The following is an 18,577-nucleotide window of genomic DNA, read 5'->3' on the forward strand; positions in this document are numbered from 1 at the left end:
GTGCATCTGGTACAACCAAACTTTGCAGAATAAGAGAGCTGTAAGTGAAAGGACTGTATTAAGATGTGAATTTGGTTAGCAGCTACCTTTGAATAAGGTAGTGTTACTAGCATCACTGGTGTGGTGAAGGTACTGAAAGCAGAATTATCAGACTTCGACAGTTCTGTTGGGATAGGATGAAATCCCTGAGCTGTTTTGAACCTGCTCTTCCAGCTTTCTTTCCCAGCACAATGATCTGGGCACTTGGTTGCCATATATTATGGCTCCAGAGCATGCCAGAGGTATTCCACAGTTAGACAAGGGGCACAATAGCACAGGTCCTGCTCACACAAGAGATTGACAGATTGTGCTTTCCTTGAGCTTTGAATGTTGCAAGTACTTCCTATTTTTCCTTTGAATGAAGATCAGTCTTCTCTAAATGATTGGATAACATTATTATACTTTACTGGGAGGTGTCCTATACAATATACCTAGTTTATCAGAGGGTCATCTTTACTGACTTTACAGGAAAATATGGTTCTACCTGCTCAAAAAAACACCTGTGGAGAGGATGTAGCTATGCTCATGGTTTTTATATACTAGACTGAAGTGCTTCTGTACTTTTTCTTTTTAAAGGTACTTCCAATGAGGTTGCACAGTTCTTGTCAAAAGAAAACCAAGTGATTGTCAGGATGCGAGGTCTTCCTTTCAATGTAACAACAGAAGAAGTGCTGACTTTCTTTGGCCAGCACTGCCCTGTAACAGGCGGAAAGGAGGGAGTCCTGTTTGTCACCTACCCTGACAGCAGGCCAACAGGGGATGCCTTTGTCTTGTTTGCTTGTGAGGAATATGCACAAAATGCACTGAAAAAGCACAAGGATTTGCTGGGGAAAAGGTACATTGAACTCTTCCGGAGCACTGCAGCAGAAGTTCAGCAGGTAAGTGCAAACCATTCAAACATTTTCTTTTTGTAGTCCAAATTTCTGTGCTGGCAGTAGAGGGAGCAAATAATGCTGGGCCTTGACTTGAAAGCTTCTTTTATCTTTTCTCACTCTTGTCTCTTGCTGGAATGAGTATCGTCTGAATTTCTGTGAGACTTTGCTCCCTGGAAGTGTAAGACCTTATGGTATAGGGGTGTTCTCAGTTATATAGAAACCTTTGGGGTTTTGGCTTCCAATAGCTTTGTAAAATGTGGATGTGGGTCTTGTGCTAAGTCCAATGATGATCTATTCAGGAGTGTTTAGCCACAAATCTTGAGCTAAAAGATTTATCTTTAGTCAGTGACACAAAAAAGCAAAGCCTTTTGATATAGTTGTCCTCTCTGGTGTAATGTATCTGAAGAATACTACAAATTGTTTTTAGGAGCAGATCTCTGTCATGTTCTGCAAGCACAGGCTACCTAGCAGGGGTGGCAGGAGTTTGAAACTGATGAGTCTGGCTTAATAGAGCTTGCTGGGCCCTTAATTGCAGCTAAGCTGTCAGGGAAAGGAAGGAGAGCTGAGCAGACTGTTTAAGTCTCCAAAAATATTTGCAGAGCTTCAGTTGAGGTAGATACCTTTTTAGAATCATGTTTAGCCATGTCACTGTATCCAAGAAATTATGCAGCTTTGTTCTCCCAAACATGTAGAGATTTCAGTGCTTTGTTTAAAAGGTGACATTAGTGATTAGAAGGCAGAGCCACAGTGCTCACTCGTCATTGCATTTTTACTTAAGTACTCTCATGTTTCTTTGTTTAATAAAACCTTCTGATAGATTAATATCAGAAGGTTTTACTGTATAATTTGCATTTATTCAGCTTTCTCAGAGAGAGTTTAGGAGTAGTGATTGAATATTCAGGCAACTTTTCGCCAGACAGGGTTTTTGCTGTTAAAATTATTAACAAGAAATCTCAAAACTGTTAAGTGTCACAGGTACTGTGACTCTGTAATGCTCCTAATGTTTCTTGAATGGACTATGGCAGGCACAGTTAGGGTTGTGTGGTAGTGAAATGTGCTTCTAGTTCCCAAATTCTCCTGTTTTGCAGAGGAGATATTTTTGGGTAGAAGTGTCATCATGACTCTGTAGATGGTAAAATGTTTTAGGATAGTTTCACAATAAAAACACTGTGCATATATACAGGTTTCATGTTCTAAGATCTCTATTGAGACTTGTGTTATCTGTTCAAGTAAATTTCTCAAAGCCAAACTGTTTTTCAAGAAAAAAATAACCCAAATTTTTTTTAAAAACAATAGCATGACTATTTATCTTAGAGTGTCTATAGAAGTCTGCTAGCTTCTGAGCTTAAAATATAACACAGTGCTTAGAAATCAGATATTTTACAGTTAATATCTGTATCTAGCACATTTGTATCTTAAAATACTGACCAGAGTGAAAACAGGTGGCATTGGGGTTATGTTTACTCCTAAGTTGAAGAATGAGTAAGGAGGCTTCTGTAATCTGTTTTTGCTTTGCACAGGTGCTGAACAGGTACTCCTCCACACCTCTCATTCCTCTCCCAACACCTCCAATTCTTCCAGTATTACCTCAACAATTTGTGCCTCCCACTAACATCAGAGACTGCATACGTTTGCGTGGTCTTCCCTATGCTGCTACTATAGAGGACATTCTGGAGTTCCTGGGAGAGTTTTCTACAGATATTCGGACCCATGGAGTTCACATGGTACTAAACCACCAGGTAGGTAGGAAACATGTTTCTAGCCACTCTGCCAAGTGCTTGTATATATAAATACTGTCCTGATGATATCCATAGGGAAGTACCTTTGGGACTAGCAGTAATCGTATTAATGTGCCTCCAGCTCTCCTCTTAAAGTGTACTGGCAATAGATTACTTGAACCCTGCTGTGCCAGGTGCTGCATTTGCTGTAGATTGGTTTCTTTCACTGGGACCTATGCCTTAACTTTACTGAAAGCTAAACCAGTCTTGGAGTCATTGGTGCTCCCAGAACAGCAGCCATGATCCTGAGCTGTAGGAGGCTTGAAGTGAAGTGTCTTGCTCAACAGTGTGCATGATTCCTCTTGTACCTGGTGAGAAGTGCCATCCAAACACAAGTGTGGGCAATGTTAGCTCTCAAAGGAGTGGTTTGTCCCTGCCTTGCTGAACAATGTGCCACAAGTATATCTGAAGACAAATGTGACTGCAGCCTTCTAGAGACAGGAGTTCCCATGTCAAAAGTCAGAAACTGAAGCTTTGGGTTTCCTGTGTTCTTGCTTTCTTTAAACAGTCACAGCTATGCACTAAGATTAACAGTTCATTGATGTGTATAGTGTCACATCTTTGTCATTGTTTTCTGGAAGCAGTTTCTACCAAAACCTTTTAGACAGAAAAACCTTTTAGACAAAGGATTGTGCATTCTTGTGATCTTTATCTTTCTCTTCTTGTGACTTGAGGGGGGGAGTCCTTTGACTCCATGGAGTGGTTCAATGGAACAAGCTGATTAAAAAACTGTATAAAAATTATGGTTCTAAAATTGTTTAGCTTAAGCTGAATATCAATCAAAACTAAAAAATACTTCCTGGTCCCAAGCAGGACTTCTGTGTTTCAGGAATATGGGGATGGAGAAGGGACTGTAGTTATTTCAGTACCTGTCTATCTGAAGACATTCCTGTGTCTGTGGGAATTTGACCTAGACAAGGCTAAAAAACTGTAATGAATGTGTAGTGCTGGGAGAGACTAAGAAAAGTGCAGATATTAAAGCACACGTAATGATTTACAGTAGTATCAGCCCTTGACAGCACTAATGAAAGAACCTGGATGAAGAAATTGATGTGTGCATATAACCCTAAGGGCTGTCTGCTACCCTTGCCCTGCCCAAAGCTATCAGACTTTTTTTTTCTCCCCAAATACTGCTTTTGCCTGACTACTAGATTTTTATCTTTCTCAAAGTTCCCAGGTTTCAACCCTCTAATCATAAAAGACTGTGTAAAGGATGCTGATAATGTTGTTGTTCCTTCCAAAACAAGAAGGACTGGCCCCAGAACTTGAGTTAGAGCCGGCTTCAGATCTCTCTCTACTTTTGGCTACTTCAAATCAGCAACTGCATGTAGCTGAAAGAACTCCTCCCAGTGGTGTATCCCACTCATTTACACATATAAAGATTTTTTTTTCTTCTCTGCAAGCTCATATCAAATGTTAGTCTAGTTAGTACTCTACTAAAACATCCCAGCCCATGTTGGTCTACAGAAAATAAAATTTAAAACAAACTCATGAAGTTTCAACTCATTTCATTCACTTGAAATGAATCAAGTGCTCATTTCAGCAATGAGTGCTTGACTGTATTTATCATTGATTTTTAAAAATCATGGGTAATAAATGGGGACTAGATCTTCCAATTCTGCATTCATAGTAGATTTGTAAGAGCAAATCTCAAAGCGGTAATAAATGGGGACTAGATCTGCCAATTCTGCATTCATGGTAAATTTGTAAGAGGAAATCTCAAAGCACCCCTGAATTAGAGTCTCTCCCATAGGTGTCTTTTTTTTTTTAGATATAGATGTAACAAGTTACAATGTAGCTTAATCAAAACAGATGAATAAATACAATCAAGTTATCACAAGTGGGAAAAACTAGAGAGAAGAGCTTAAACATGCTGATGACTGCTCAGGATGACTGGCTGTACTTTGCAGTCGAATGTATTTATGACTGAAGAGACTTAGCACAAATTATTGTTATGCTGCTCCTTCATGGAACCTACAGAAACATTTCTTTTTTGTTTGCCCTGTTTGTAGGGACGTCCATCGGGAGATGCTTTCATTCAGATGAAATCTGCTGATCGAGCTTTCCTGGCTGCACAGAAGTGTCATAAGAAGACTATGAAGGACAGATATGTTGAAGTCTTTCAATGTTCTGCTGAAGAGATGAACTTTGTATTAATGGGGGGCACTTTAAATCGAAATGGCTTGTCCCCGCCACCATGTAAGTTACCATGTAAGTTTTGCTTGGGTCTTGCCACTATGCTCTACACTGTGTGCGGGTAGGTATTGGAGCTGCTTTGCTAACTCTTGTCCTGGTTCTTGGGTAGCATTGTGAGATGGGGGTGTTAAAATAAGGTCTTTTGTCTTAAATCATCACTAGCTTGCAATCATTATTTTTCCCTTTGGTTGTAAATTATTATGACTGAAGAACTACTTTTGCTTTTCCAGTGGCAAATTTTCCCTCCCCTCCCTGAAACTTTAATTGGTTGGGGGGAGTGATGATTTTGAAAAGTAATTTCTAAGCCCTGCCTAGACCTTAAAGAACTGTTTTGTATTGTAACTGATCTTTTAGTACTTTTATTTTTTTGTCATGGTGAACATGTCAAGTAAAAGACCTTCCCTTTTCACTTCCAAAACTTAATTTGAGAAACTATAGGTAATAATGCTCCCCTTTGAGACTTAATCATGTGCTCTGCCTTTTGAACTGCAACTGACTGAACTCTTCCTTTGCTTTTTGTTGTTCATACGAAATGGAGGTTGGCTTTGTGGGAGTGAAATACAGATGGCTTCTGCCTCAGAATTGCAGAATCTCTATTTCCTTTTAAATTTTGATTCTTAGAGCTACTAGGATGAACACTGACTTCTACACAAACTTTTTGGGGAAATACTTCAGGAGTTTAAGGGCTAACTTGCTAAGCATCTGTGCCACATAAATCTGAGCCTATGGGAAAAATAATACTTTGCTTCTAAAATCATAAACGGCAAGGTAGTCCAGTAGTAGCTTTCTCTGTGTCTCTCTATGCAAGTGTATTTTTTTGGTTGTAGATCATTTAAGAAATGGCCTCTACATCCTAGTCAGAACTGCCAATACAGCAGCAAACTTCCTTTGGAGTGGTTCCTTTTGAGTGCGAGTAGACCTTCAGCTAATCTGTGGGAGAGGATTTTTTTTCTTTCAACAAAAGTATCTTAAGCAGAGGTCAGCAGTAGATAGTCCTATGTGTGACGGCTGTTCCAGATGTGTTGGAACCTGAGAGCTCCTAGGACAGATTCTTGGGCAGTCACAAACTTTTGGAAACACACAAGTCAATATTCCCATTTCCAACTACAAATGCCTGTGATGTATTCCTCAGATAAGGCCTTTTGGCCCTGTCATTCCACATTTTACAATACAATGAGATGCTGGCTGTAACTCTGAATAGTAAAATTAAAGGCTTACTTTATCTAAAGCTGTATGTTCACTTCTATGGCAATAAGGAGAATAGTTAAGCAAAGGAGGAGGGTGAACTCTCATCAGTAAGAATTCATTTAGGGCCTAACATCTTGTTGAAACAGCACAAAGTACAATTTGGTTTTTGTTTGGTTTTTTCTAATTTAGTGCTAACACTTCAAGCTGCAAAGCCATGACTTTTCTCACTCTGCTGTTGATTAATTAAGATATAAGCAGTAACAGGATGAAAGTCTTCTCTCTTTTGTTGAATGTTAAACAGATCTTTGTCATGGAAACTTCTTACTGTGCAGAAGTCTTGTAGTTCTTGAACGCAGAACTCATTAAAATCTGAGCCTAGACAAGTAAAACTGACCTAGGTATCAGAAAGGGACCCTATTCCCAGAGCAAGAGGTGATTTTTTGTGTGTGTGGTTTTGACTTTTCTGTAGACTGGAGGCTGGGTGTAACACTTTGTAGTCACACTCGCATTGCTGGCTCACATTTATTTTCTGTGGTGAAGGAGGATGACGAGGTTCCTGATGTACTGTGGAGTTGTGTGTATGTATGTGTGAGCTCTGGAATTTCAGAGGTCCTAATCTATTTTCCATTTGCTCCCTGTAGGCCTTTCACCCCCTGCCTACTCCTTTCCAGCTCCTGCTGCAGTTGTGCCAACAGAAGCTGCTCTCTATCAGCCATCCATGCTTCTGAACCCACGAGCACTCCAGCCCTCCACAGCCTACTACCCTGCTGGGGCTCAGCTCTTCATGAACTACACAGCATATTATCCCAGGTAAAGCAGAGGAGAACTCAAGCACCAAAGAAGAAGTCTTTTTTTTTTTATTTTTTATTGTCCCCAGAAAATGCATAAAATTCACAAAAGAACATTGTCTGCTCTGCTAAGGACTTGTGATACCAAGAACACCTTGTTTGGTATCTTGTTCAGGGAAACAATTTCAGGATAACTAGGGATTTTCCAAGTTTTATGGTATTGCAGGTAGCAATGTTTGGGGGACAGGGAGGCTGGTTAGTGTTTCTTTGTTTTTTGGTTTTTTTTTAACCTAGGACACACATTTCAGTCCTAGGGATATTTTTTATTATTTTTGTTTCACCTAACATTCCTCTAAAACTTACTAGTTTTCTTTGTTATGCCCTCAGTGGGAATTGACATGTGCAGTACTCTTTCCCATGTCCACAAAGAAGCCCTTGGCCCCTCTTTAGAATGGATGGGCTGGGGTCTGCCTTAGCAACTTCTGAAATACTGCCTCTTTGTGTTTGTAACAAAGTAAATTTTGACCTTTATGATGAAAACTGTTTACTTCTATGACTACTATTGTATTGAATGCATATGTAAAGCATATAGAGGCATGTGTTCTTCCTGTCCTCATCAAAACCTCTCACAAAGGGCTTTTGGTTTTTCTGGATGTATTAGCTATCTGCTACAGAACAAAATCTCTGGATACCTGTTGCCCTCTGCAGTCATGAGGCCTTGGAAGGAGCCATGTTCCCTTTAAGCCATAAACCATTTCTCTGGTAGGAAATCTGCTGGACAACTTGAGTTTATCTCTGCAGCAGGGACCAAAGAGCTACTTAGGAAGCTGTTAAGCAATATGAGCACTTCAATACCTGTAAGATAACAAAGGTTTTCTTATTACTTTATCTATATGTCTGTGAAATGACTGTTGTGGTTTTTTATTAAAATGTTTCCTTCACTCATGAGTTACTTTCTATAATGCCTTCAATATCTGTTTTATGGTTATGATATTATCAAACTCAGCCTTGTTAATGTAAGATTAAGAAAAATAAAATTCCAAACTTGCACTGGCAATATAAAACAAGGTTCTCAGTAACGGTTCTATATTTCATGAAAACATAGTAGCAGTAATAGTCTGTGGTTACTAATATATTTTACTTCTTAAGAATAGACTGGCCACTGCAGGCTAAATGTCGTGTCCTAGTGATTTCTCACTGAATGAGTTCCCATGTGAGTTTCATCACTGGCTGCTTGGCTGTGGGCATATATGTTGGTCACAGACAGATCAATCCCAAGCCCCAAAATATCCATTTTATTTTCTTGTTTAACTGGCAGTTGTTCACTGTTTTTAGGAAACCATTACTACATAGTTTCTCTGCCAATTACAAATACTGCTCTTTTAAAGAAAATAAGGAAAAATTTCTGGACTCAAGTTGGCTTCTTTGTTATGAAATTTGGTGTTTAGGTATCGCTTTTCCACCCAGAATGTTTATCTACAGACAATTTGTATGTACTCCAATAGATGTAGTGATTCTTTGTAGAGAATGTTTTTGGCTTGGTATTTTGAGGGTTTGGTTTGGTTTTGGTTTAGGTTTGTTTCTCTTTTTTGTTTGTTTCTCTCTTATTTTTGGCTTGGTATTTTGGGGGTTTGGTTTTGGTTTAGGTTTGTTTCTCTTTTTTGTTTGTTTCTCTTTTTTTTTTTTTTTAATACTTATTGCTTTTCAGGCAAGTTTCTGTGCTTTATCCAGGATACAAAAAATAGAGTCCATTTGAAACAGCAATCAGAACTCTCCTAAATGCAGCTTTCTGGTTTTGAAGTTTAAGTCAAAAATTAGCTATGTGCAGCAGGAAGAATAGGGTATCCTCTGTACTAAGTGTTCCATTTAAAAGCACATCCAGGAAAAGTAATATAGAGCTGGTAAGTAATGATCAGACAATAGTTCATAAATCTAACTGGTGAATATTTATGGAAATAAGGAAAACTTCTTTGAGCTACTGCCAAAAGCTTTTAGAGCTTGTGTTTTGCAAGGTCAAGTTGCTTTACAATAGTCCAACTCCATTTTCCACACAGAAATCAACTTAAATGGTGGAAAGCAGGGAGATATTGGTTTGGTTTTCAGTACCTATCAGATATCCTGAAACTCTCAGACTTGTCCTAATGCTCTTACAGCTTTGGTGATGAAACCAGTGGTGTAAAGAAATTGATGCCTTCTAAGCTATTAAAATAGCTTTAGTGAATTCCTAATGAAAAGGAGGGAGAGCAAGTAATTCAGGATCTGTCAGTCTTTGATATCACTGTTCAGCTTGTAATTATATCTGGCAACATGTTCTGACAGTATATCAGTGGTCTTGCTCTCTGCCTAGTCCCAAGCTTTTAAGAAAGAACAATAGGATCCATGGGAAGGAGGAGTTTCCTTTTTCTAATCCTGGGTGTATTAGGTGCTGTACATACATTGGAAATAACTGCTCTACTTGGCAATTGCTAACACATCCTATAGAATCTTTTACTGTATACAAACTTGAAAGCTATTGCTACAGGCTAAACAGTTTTAAAACAAAGTTGAATCTTATTATGTTTATTAAGTTCTGATGCTGTTTTTATCACTTTTAAGCAGTGCCTTTAAAGCCTCAAAAGTATCTGTCAAAATCCATACAGGTAGTAATACATTTTTACTTTTTTTAAAAGTATTTAAAATAGCATAGTGGAAAGAAGAGATTCTTAATTGTAGGACTTGTAGCCAAAACATGATATGGAAACTGAAACTTGGTGTAGGTTCAAACAAACTGGATAAATTCCATGGCAGGAAATTCATTGTGAGTTAGTGAATACACAGAAACCACACCTGGCTCAGGAAGTCCTTGAACTCAAAATTAGTGGAAGAGCATTCTTGTGCTCTGTCCCCTATGGTAAATTCTTGTGCTGTTGAACCAAGGTGGGTAGGTATAAACTTGTTTGTTCACACCTTTGTGGGACTTGTCTTGAGAGATATGGGCACTGCTTGAGAGTGTGGGTCTGTTCCAGTGTGTTTGTCTAATAGTGGCTAAGTTGGGGTTATCACTCTGTTGGGCCAGTGTGTACAGTTCTCTCCATTGGAGTGGTTTGAGTTAAAAGGCCTTTTTAGGTGATAAATGTATAATTCTGACACTTGCTGCACAGGGAAATAAAGGGTAGTGTCTTAGTGTTTTCATGTCTGCTTATGTCCCTTCCTGCTCTGGACAAGGTGTGGGTTTTCTCATCACACCTACTAGAAGTATATACATCATAACCTTGTAGAAGTATATACATGTGCAACATACCATATAGCAGTAATATTTATGTATACATACATGAAGATGTATGTGTAAAAGTAAAATGACCAATCAGAGCAATAATTAAGGTTAGAAAATAGTCTCACTTGTTCTCTGTGATGAATCAGATTCTCCATTATGATCATCATGGGAAACAAGTGAGTCTTTTCTAACCTTGGTTATTGCTCAGACTCTTTTTGAAGCACAATTAAGTTACAGGGATTTAAAACTGGCAAACCTAGGAACAAGTGGGCGATACCATTCAGAGCTGCTGCCAGCAGCTTTGTTTACATATCTCTGTGTCTGGCTAACCAGCATCACTTGACAGAACTGGGTTAGGAAACAACCATATGTGTATTTAGCCTGGGAGCTCTGTCACAGATGGAGAACAGCAGCAGCCAGAAACAAAACCTCTTTTAGTAGTACTCACAGCATCACATCAACACTCTGGACCACATCTCAAACTCTTGTGATTTTGTTTTTATTATTATTTTTATGCTAAGTATGTCAGCTTGGATTGCATGAAATCACATCTGCAGTGATTGGCTCACTGGATATAAAAGCTTATTGGTGGCTTTTAGTTGCTGTCCAGTAAATGGAGTTCAAATGTTTTAAATAAAGTGTCTGAATTTGGGACTCCATTACCTGTCCTTGTTCCATTGAGCTGCTCTCCATCATGAATTTGTCAAAATAACCTTAACTCTTTAGTTAATGTCACAAATTTGTCACCAGAATGATTGTTTGGGGGGGGACACTTAATTATTCACTTTCAAAATAAATGTAGCTTGCCAAGGATTAGAACAGCAGGGATGCCTTTAATTACTACCATATTTCATTGGAGGAGGGGTGCATTAGCAGGGAAGACTAATTGTTGCATGCCTCCATAGGCTGTCATTATCTCTTCATTTGTAGGTTTTAATTAGTAAAACTGCCATGATGTGTGAAAGCAGTAGAACAGTAATGCTCTGATCAACAGCTATCTGGATATCAGGACAGCAAAATTATTTAAATTAAAAAAACAAACCAAACAAACCCCAACTTTCTTCAAAGCTGGTACATCTGTTAAAATGTTGTTGCTGGTAGCAGTGTCCAAGTTTTTACTCAGCCCACCATACAAAATGCTGCCATGGAGACTGGTGGGGACTTCGTCTTTTTGATTCCTTAATATACTCAATGACTTGATTTTCAGGTAGCAGCTCTTGCTGTCATCTTCAGACTGTTCCCCTGTTAACTGGTAAAACAATTGGATTTATATGAGGGATTAATTGTTACAGCAGCATTGTGCAAGCTTGCTGCAGAGATCAGCATGAGTATAGTTTTCCCTTTTGTCTATTTACAACACAGTTCAGTGGTGGGAGAGAAGATCTGCCTGTTGTGCCTGAAGGCATGTGTGTCATCCGTGCAGGTGGCTTTTTAAAGGACTTGCAATGATCTCAGATTACTCATGGCACCAAGGTACATTGCTGCATGCTTCACTTTACACAGAAAAGCAGCCTTCTACAGGGGTGTGTTGGAAGTCCCAGCACTACCCAGGGTAGGCTATTGCAGTCTTCTGTGGCAGAGCTTCTGGATCCATTCCCCCTGCTTATTGTTGTCATGCTACCCTGGCCTTATCCAGCTGGGAAGTTGATTTCAGTAGGCAGAATGGGCAGCAGATTATCTGGTTAAATGTGGGGAAGGTATCTGTATTGAAGGAGCTTTGTTTCCAGGGATAGGTGGAAGGAGGGTTTTTTTTGAAGGAGGATGTTTCCAGGGATAGAGCTGGGTTGATCTTGGAATAAGACTTCTTGGATCTGAAAGCATGTTTGTTTGTTTTTGTTTTTTTTTTAATTAAAATTCTGCCTTGTGGAGTATACAGCTTGTAATATTCCTCCAGGATTATATAGTCATAGGGATCTAAATGTTTGTTTAACAGGTGACCTGATGGTTTAGTGTTCCTACTTCTGCTATTTGTCAAGTTATACAGCCTTTCTTTCTTTAAATAAAATTCTGCCTTGTGGAGTATACAGCTTGTAATATTCCTCCATGATTATATAGTCATAGGGATCTAAATATTTGTTTGATTAACAGGTGACCTGATGGTTTAGTGCTCCTACTTCTGCTATTTGTCAAGTTATACAGCCTTTCTTTCTTTAAATATGGATAAACATTCCAGTCTTGGAACAGGAAAATTATTCTAGCTGTGTAAATACTCTTGCTAGTAACATGTCTTGTTAGTTTTTGTGAACAAAGTACCGTGTTAAAGCTTTCAACTTTGGTGATTATACCACAAAATTTAGTACTAACTTATGTATGAACCACTTCTAAAAGAGCTTTATACTGAAGCTGCATTTCCTCATGGGCTGCTTTCCAGTAGTGAACACTATAGACATTATGCTGTAAGCTTGTGTACACATGCACATTGTAATCATGTCCCATACCAGCCCAAGGAGTATTTGAAAATCCCTACCAGTTTCTGAAAAGATCTGCTCTTCACTGAAGTCTGGGATCCTCTGTCAATTTTTGAGTTTTTCTGAAGGCTACTTGGTAACGTGTGTCCTTTATTTTTCCTGTTCCTCCTGCTGGCTTCAGTCAGAGGATCTCACTTTGAGGTGCTGCAGAGGTGCTCTGGCTCTGCTGATCTTCCTAGGCCTAGAAAAGAGGGTGAAACTCTAATGGATGGAACTCTAATGGATGAGTCTGACAGGTTTTCTTTCACTGCTAGTGCTCCTCTGAGTATTAAAGTAAGGAATACGAATTTAGACTAACTTGAAATCGGGACCTGTCTTACAGTCCTGAAATTAATAGAAGCTCTGAATTGGTACCTTGATGAAAGGATATTGTACCAGTATCTGTCACAAAGCAGACAATAATTAATATACTTCACAAACAAAAAAACCTTTTAGGACTACAGATAAAAAATCCAAAGGAAAAACAGGGATACAAAAACTGCAGGGAGAGAATTGAAACCTCTAGATGGTGTCTATGCACACATTTGTTCCTATGTGCAAATAGTGCTGGGTATGTTTGTGGTTCTCTTGATGGACCTGCAAGATACTTGGCAGAGATCTGAAAAGCTGTTTGGTTATGTATGCTGACTGCTCCCAACTCACACCCACTTGTAATATAAACCACAGCTTCCTTCTGGATATTGGTATCTGTTAAGCAAATGTATAATGGAAAAACTTGTTAGAAAATCAGGAGAGACAGTGAACCTCGATATTTTCACATATTTTAGTGATGAATATTTGGGATCCCTTGAGGTGTATAAATGCTGCTTGAATGCCAACATCAACCTTTAGAACATGTGAAAACATGTTCATGCATCCAAAACTGATTTCTGAAACTTGTTTTATTTTGAGATTCTTTGGAGAATACAACAATCTCAGAAATACTGATTGGAAACATTCCAATCCTGCCTGTTGATGAGATTCAAGAAGAGAGATCAGTTCATAAGAAAAAAAGGTTTGCATTGGGAAATGCTGCATATCATATTTGATTTCAAGTACTAGACAAATATAAAAAGAGTTCAAGCTCTTGCACTGCATCATTATATAGTGGTATACACCTACTAAGAGCAACTGTAGAAATTCTGTCTGGCCTGATGTAAAACATGCAAGTATTTGTTCCTGAGGCTTGTTTGATTAAAGAATGTAGCTGGGAATACTTGTCTTGTATGCCTGCCTGCACACTTTCTACTACATTTTCATGAGTCTTCTATTGACTTCTTTTCCATCTGGAGACATGACCACTCTAAGTCACTTGCTGCTGATCCTCTGGGAGGTTGTCACCCCTCAGACTGGGTGAATATAGAATTGGCTGGGAATAGTCCATATTTTATCTTCTCGTAGGGAGTCGGAGCAGGTAACACCTTTAGCCTTTGAGAAAGGCTATGAAAGACCTGAAAAAGAATATCAACATTTCTAACATCTACAGCTTGAATATTTTGGGCATAAGAAAAGATTTTTATTTATTATTCCTGAATAAATTATATTATTGTGGCATTAATATTGCTTTAAAACAAGACAAGCCTGTCCCTTTGTGGCACTAACCTTTAAAATCTGGCAGTTGCCATTGACCACAGAAGATGCTGTGTCTAAACAGTCCATGAAACATAAGTAAATGGAAGAAAATACTGCCTTGCTGGCAGCTGTGGGGAGCTCCAGCCCCAGGTGTATTTGGCAGATACTGACCTGGAGCTTGCATCCAAACTGTGGGATGGGCATATCTGCTGTGGATTCATATCCTCACTCTATAGCTACATTTAAAAAAAAAAAGGTTGGAGACAGCATCTGATGGCTATAAGCTCTAAAGCTGAATGGTGCCATGGTGGGGAAGACTTATTTTTGGCTTCATCAGTGTCATAAGCATGTGATGGCTTATAAGTTCTAAAGCTGATGAATGGTGCCATGGTGGGGAAGACTTATTTTTGGCTTCATCAGTGTCATAAGCTGACCTCTGGGTATTATGTTTGAGAATCTGAGTAGTACAAAGGTGTATTGACTGTAGTTTTTTTAGGGATTAGTATGACTACTAATGTAACAGAAAAGGCATGCAGGAAATTATTAGTGGGAAGTGTTGTGATAAGTTTGTATGAAGATGGTTCTCTACAGCATAAAGTCTTACCTTCCTACAGCTGTGTTTTCTGACAATAGGCTCAAAATTGACAAAAATCATTACAAGTGCTGTCCTTGGCACCAGACTGTCTCTGGTATCTAGTGGAACCACCAGTGAAGATGATGTCACAAAGGTACCCAGGAATGCAGTTGTGGGCATAAACAAGCTTTATAAGCAGTTCCTGTGGAAAAAGGAAAAGCAGCTTTCTTTCTAGACATGGACAGCTGTTCCCTGTAGAAGCAGCAATGTTAAACCTCAGTCAATTCCATTCACTTCCTGAAACACCTTGAAGAGGTTTCTCTGAAGGGCAGCTATAACCATCTATATATTGTGTCCAGGAATGGCTTGTCTGCTGATTTACCTCTTACCTGCTGTGATTAAACTGTTCCCTTCCATGCTCTGCTGCATAAAGATGACTCAGGGCTTTGCAAATTATGGGAACTTGGTGAGGTCAAGACTGAAAACTGATGAGGACATATGCTTTGGGGCAAATGTGCCTACTGGACTTGGAAGCTACAGAGGCACTCAAGAAGATGAGCTTTAATTTAGGGAGGTGGAATATAAGGCTAACACTGTAGAACTTGTGTAGAGGGAGGACTCCTCCACAAGGCATCTTAGGACAGTACCCTTTGGGCTAAACTTAGTCTTCATGTGTACCAGCTTAGGTAAGGATTGAAACACCAGTGTAAGGACACAAAGGGAAGACTGATAGAGCCCAGTAGAAATTTTTTCATATTTTCATAGCCTTGGGCTGGGAGAGTAGAAGAGGAGGTCATCTGAGAGCTACCTCTCTAGTGTGGTTTGGAGAGGTTATCTCAGGTCTAAGGAATAGCATTGAAATGGCAATGCAAATGGTTAGATTCTTGATGCCATGCATGGAAGATAAAGCAAAATTATTGAGGTAGCTTTGAGCAAGTATGACTTCTTGGAGAAGTGAGTTCTTAATTTATTTTTTTACTTTCATAAAATTATAGAGTAAATAAGATAAGCCAGTGACATCCTTCAGTATTAGCACAACTTTAGGGGTAAGTAGTGGTCTGTGCAAATCTATTTAGTAGTGAGCATGTTAACTTTTCCTTCAGAGACTTTGGGCATGTGTGGCTGTGCAGGAGGTGTTTGTCTCCAGTCTCCAGGGGCAGTCTCTTGAGGTCAGGCAGTTGGGGCTGCCAGAGTCTGGGGACAGTGGTCTTCAACTAGATTCTGTGTGTACCCATGCGTTGTGCTGTTAGGGAAAGCTGATTAGCCCAGTGTAGTTTCTGTTGTTGAATTGCTCTTAATGCCATGGTGGTGGGAGCATTATGAGTGTCTAATTCTGAGCCTAAGCTTTGACATCTGCCCAGCACTTTAAGAAAGGTTAAGGTTGCATAGCCAGTTGCTCTTTTCTGCATTAGTTTGGCTTCTGATTGCTTCTGTCTTAACTTGTGTTTGTAGTATGCAGCAGAGGATGGACTTGTACTCACAAATGATGCGGCCAGGACAGTGTCCAAAGAATGGATTTGCATTTAAAGGCCCCAGCAGTTAGACTTCCTTAGTGAAGGTAAGGCTAAACCCCAGGAGATAGGGTTTGTGGGAATCATAGTGTTTTATTCAGATAACCACCATACTCAATGTTATTTCTCATTTGTTGCCCTGAGAAGGGAGCTACACTTTGCTTTGTCCAGAATGTCACACTGCAATATGTAAAAGCCTATGGAAGCCATAATTTAAAGGATTTTAACTACTCCAGTCATCTTAAGGGCTGCTGCTTTACATGTTTCCCAGGGCTTTGAATGCATGCTACTTCAAGCTTTAATAGCAGTACTGAGAGCCTGCAGAAAGCTTCTCAGAGCCAGTTTTCTCTGTGGAGCAAAGTGTGGAGATGATGTTACTCTCCTAGCAGTGCACTGAAATGAGGTGTTGGTTAGACAGAATAAGCCACTTTCTTAGGTAACTACAGAATCCAATGTCTAAGCTTCACACTGATGTAAAATTGCAGCAATGAAGTAGTTTGTATAATAGCAGCTACTCTCTTGCTTTTGTGAGCTTTCTGATCAGGCCACTTCAACCTTTCAGGTTTGGTTTACTTGATCTTCTGTATAGGAACAGTCAAAGGGTGAAGTCACCCAGAAAGCATTTGTGCAGAAAAATGCAACTTGAACTGCAAAGCAGTGTATTGATGGACCATGAAACTTATCATGTTGTAGTCTCAGAGGAAGATATAGAAATGTATTTGCAAAAAAATGCTTCTGTCATCTCTACTCTTTGAAAAAAATACATAGTCAAAGAAGTGATTAGATTTTTTTTAATGCCCCTTTCTTTCCTCTATTCCTTTTTTCAGCTTTCCCTCTGAAAAACAGCAACAAAACTGTTTTTTCTAATTCTTCTGCTTTTGACACAGACAACTTAGCTCAGGGTGCAATCTACTTTGGGTCAAAACCTTTACCTGCAGCATCACCTCACTGCCATCTGCTCCAAGTGTGCTACTTTTGCATGTGTAGTGACCATCTCAGCTTGTTGTCTAACCAGCTGGCCTTTGGTGGATTGATGAAGCTAAATCCTGACCCTGCACTGACAGTCAGAGCCATAATTAGCTGCTTAGTGGACTCCTGGCCTAAACTATGCTACATCAGTTCCCATCCATTTATTGTGGTGCCATCCAGTGACTAGACCAGAAAGCTTCCTGATCCAGCTGGAAAAACTCATGGGGTTTGTCTTTGTTTTTAGCCAGTTTACAGCTTAGCAGCGCTAGCTGCCTGTGTTGGCCCAGAGACAAGAAAGTAGAAGTGGCTGAGGCAGGCACTGAGACATAGGAATGGCATTGCCATGTTGGACTTAATTTTAAAGCTTCACCTCCAAAGGTAAAAGGTCATGTAATAGTGAATAAATTTAGGTATATTCTTAGTGCAGCACACTTAACTTTAGTAGAAAATGTCATTAAAACTGTGTGTGTAAGATGAAAACTAAAGCTTTTGGTTCATCTGTAAAGATTTTTAATTTAGGAAATCAAGAAATTAATATTTGCTTTTATCATGGTGTTCAGTGACCTGCACAACTCTTTCATGCAGATTCCTCTCCCCTTTCTGATGTTTTGAACAAACACAGCAAGTCTAGATGGAGATTTTGATTATGTTTCCAGCTTTACTGCTTCCCAAGCCAGTTGTGCTCAAGAGAAAAACTACCAGAACTCTAGAAGTGACCAGAGGGATCTGTTACTGTTTTGAAGTTTATGCACAATTTTCAGACATGCACACACAGACCACTAAGCCCTTCACTGACAGCACAGGTGCTGGAATTGTGAAAATCCTTGAGGGTTTCTGCTTGATAAAGTATTAAGCTGCTCTTAACACAAAAATTGTTCAGCCTGAACCTACAAAGTCTGATTTCTTTGGTTCTTTGAAATAGCAAAAAAGTCTGTTTTACATAATTTTGCACACAGTTTAAAATAGTTCTTTTTAATTAAAGTGTTTTACAACCTCTAATTTTGCATTTGACATTTTAATAAAAAAATCTTTTGTCTTGTATATATTTGTCTAATCTCTGCAAAAGAAGCCACTGTAAACTTTATATGCAGGCATATTTTACACAGTGCAGAAATAATTAGGAATGTAAAATGGATTATCTAAGGAAAAAATGCTGTAACTTTGTAAAAATATGTGTGGGATGTTAAATGCTTTGTCTCTGATTCTTATCTTGTAGGCTTTTCCTATGCACTCAAGTATTTAAATTTTAAAAGGCTTACAGGAGTAGGCATTTTCAAACTTGGATCACACTGTGTACTCAGAAAATGAGAAATGCAGTTCACCTCTCTCCCATGGTCCTACTTTCATATTTCCACTTCATGCTCTCTCCACCTTTCTTGGTGTTTGA

At 39.1% G+C, this 18,577-nt stretch overlaps 1 protein-coding gene across 5 annotated transcripts in view; it reads left to right on the forward strand.

Annotated features, from left to right (window-relative positions):
* ESRP1 (epithelial splicing regulatory protein 1) overlaps positions 1–18,577 on the forward strand; it is a 49,513-nt gene that overhangs the window by 14,976 nt on the left and 15,960 nt on the right. Inside the window, exons 10-15 of one of the 5 annotated variants that reach the window (XM_039706334.1) lie at positions 616–917; positions 2,435–2,653; positions 4,705–4,891; positions 6,718–6,886; positions 16,163–16,268; positions 17,776–18,097. In XM_039706334.1, the coding sequence (XP_039562268.1) occupies positions 616–917; positions 2,435–2,653; positions 4,705–4,891; positions 6,718–6,886; positions 16,163–16,253 (968 nt within the window). In that variant the 3' untranslated portion in view covers positions 16,254–16,268; positions 17,776–18,097. Of the gene's footprint in view, positions 1–615; positions 918–2,434; positions 2,654–4,704; positions 4,904–6,717; positions 8,403–16,162; positions 16,269–17,775; positions 18,098–18,577 lie in introns of those variants that run through there. The other 4 variants (XM_039706331.1, XM_039706332.1, XM_039706333.1 and 1 more) reach the window with 4 other exon arrangements.

Source organism: Passer montanus, unplaced genomic scaffold, assembly GCF_014805655.1.
Source record: "Passer montanus isolate IOZ18808 unplaced genomic scaffold, ASM1480565v1 scaffold19, whole genome shotgun sequence".
Lineage (NCBI taxonomy): Eukaryota > Metazoa > Chordata > Aves > Passeriformes > Passeridae > Passer > Passer montanus.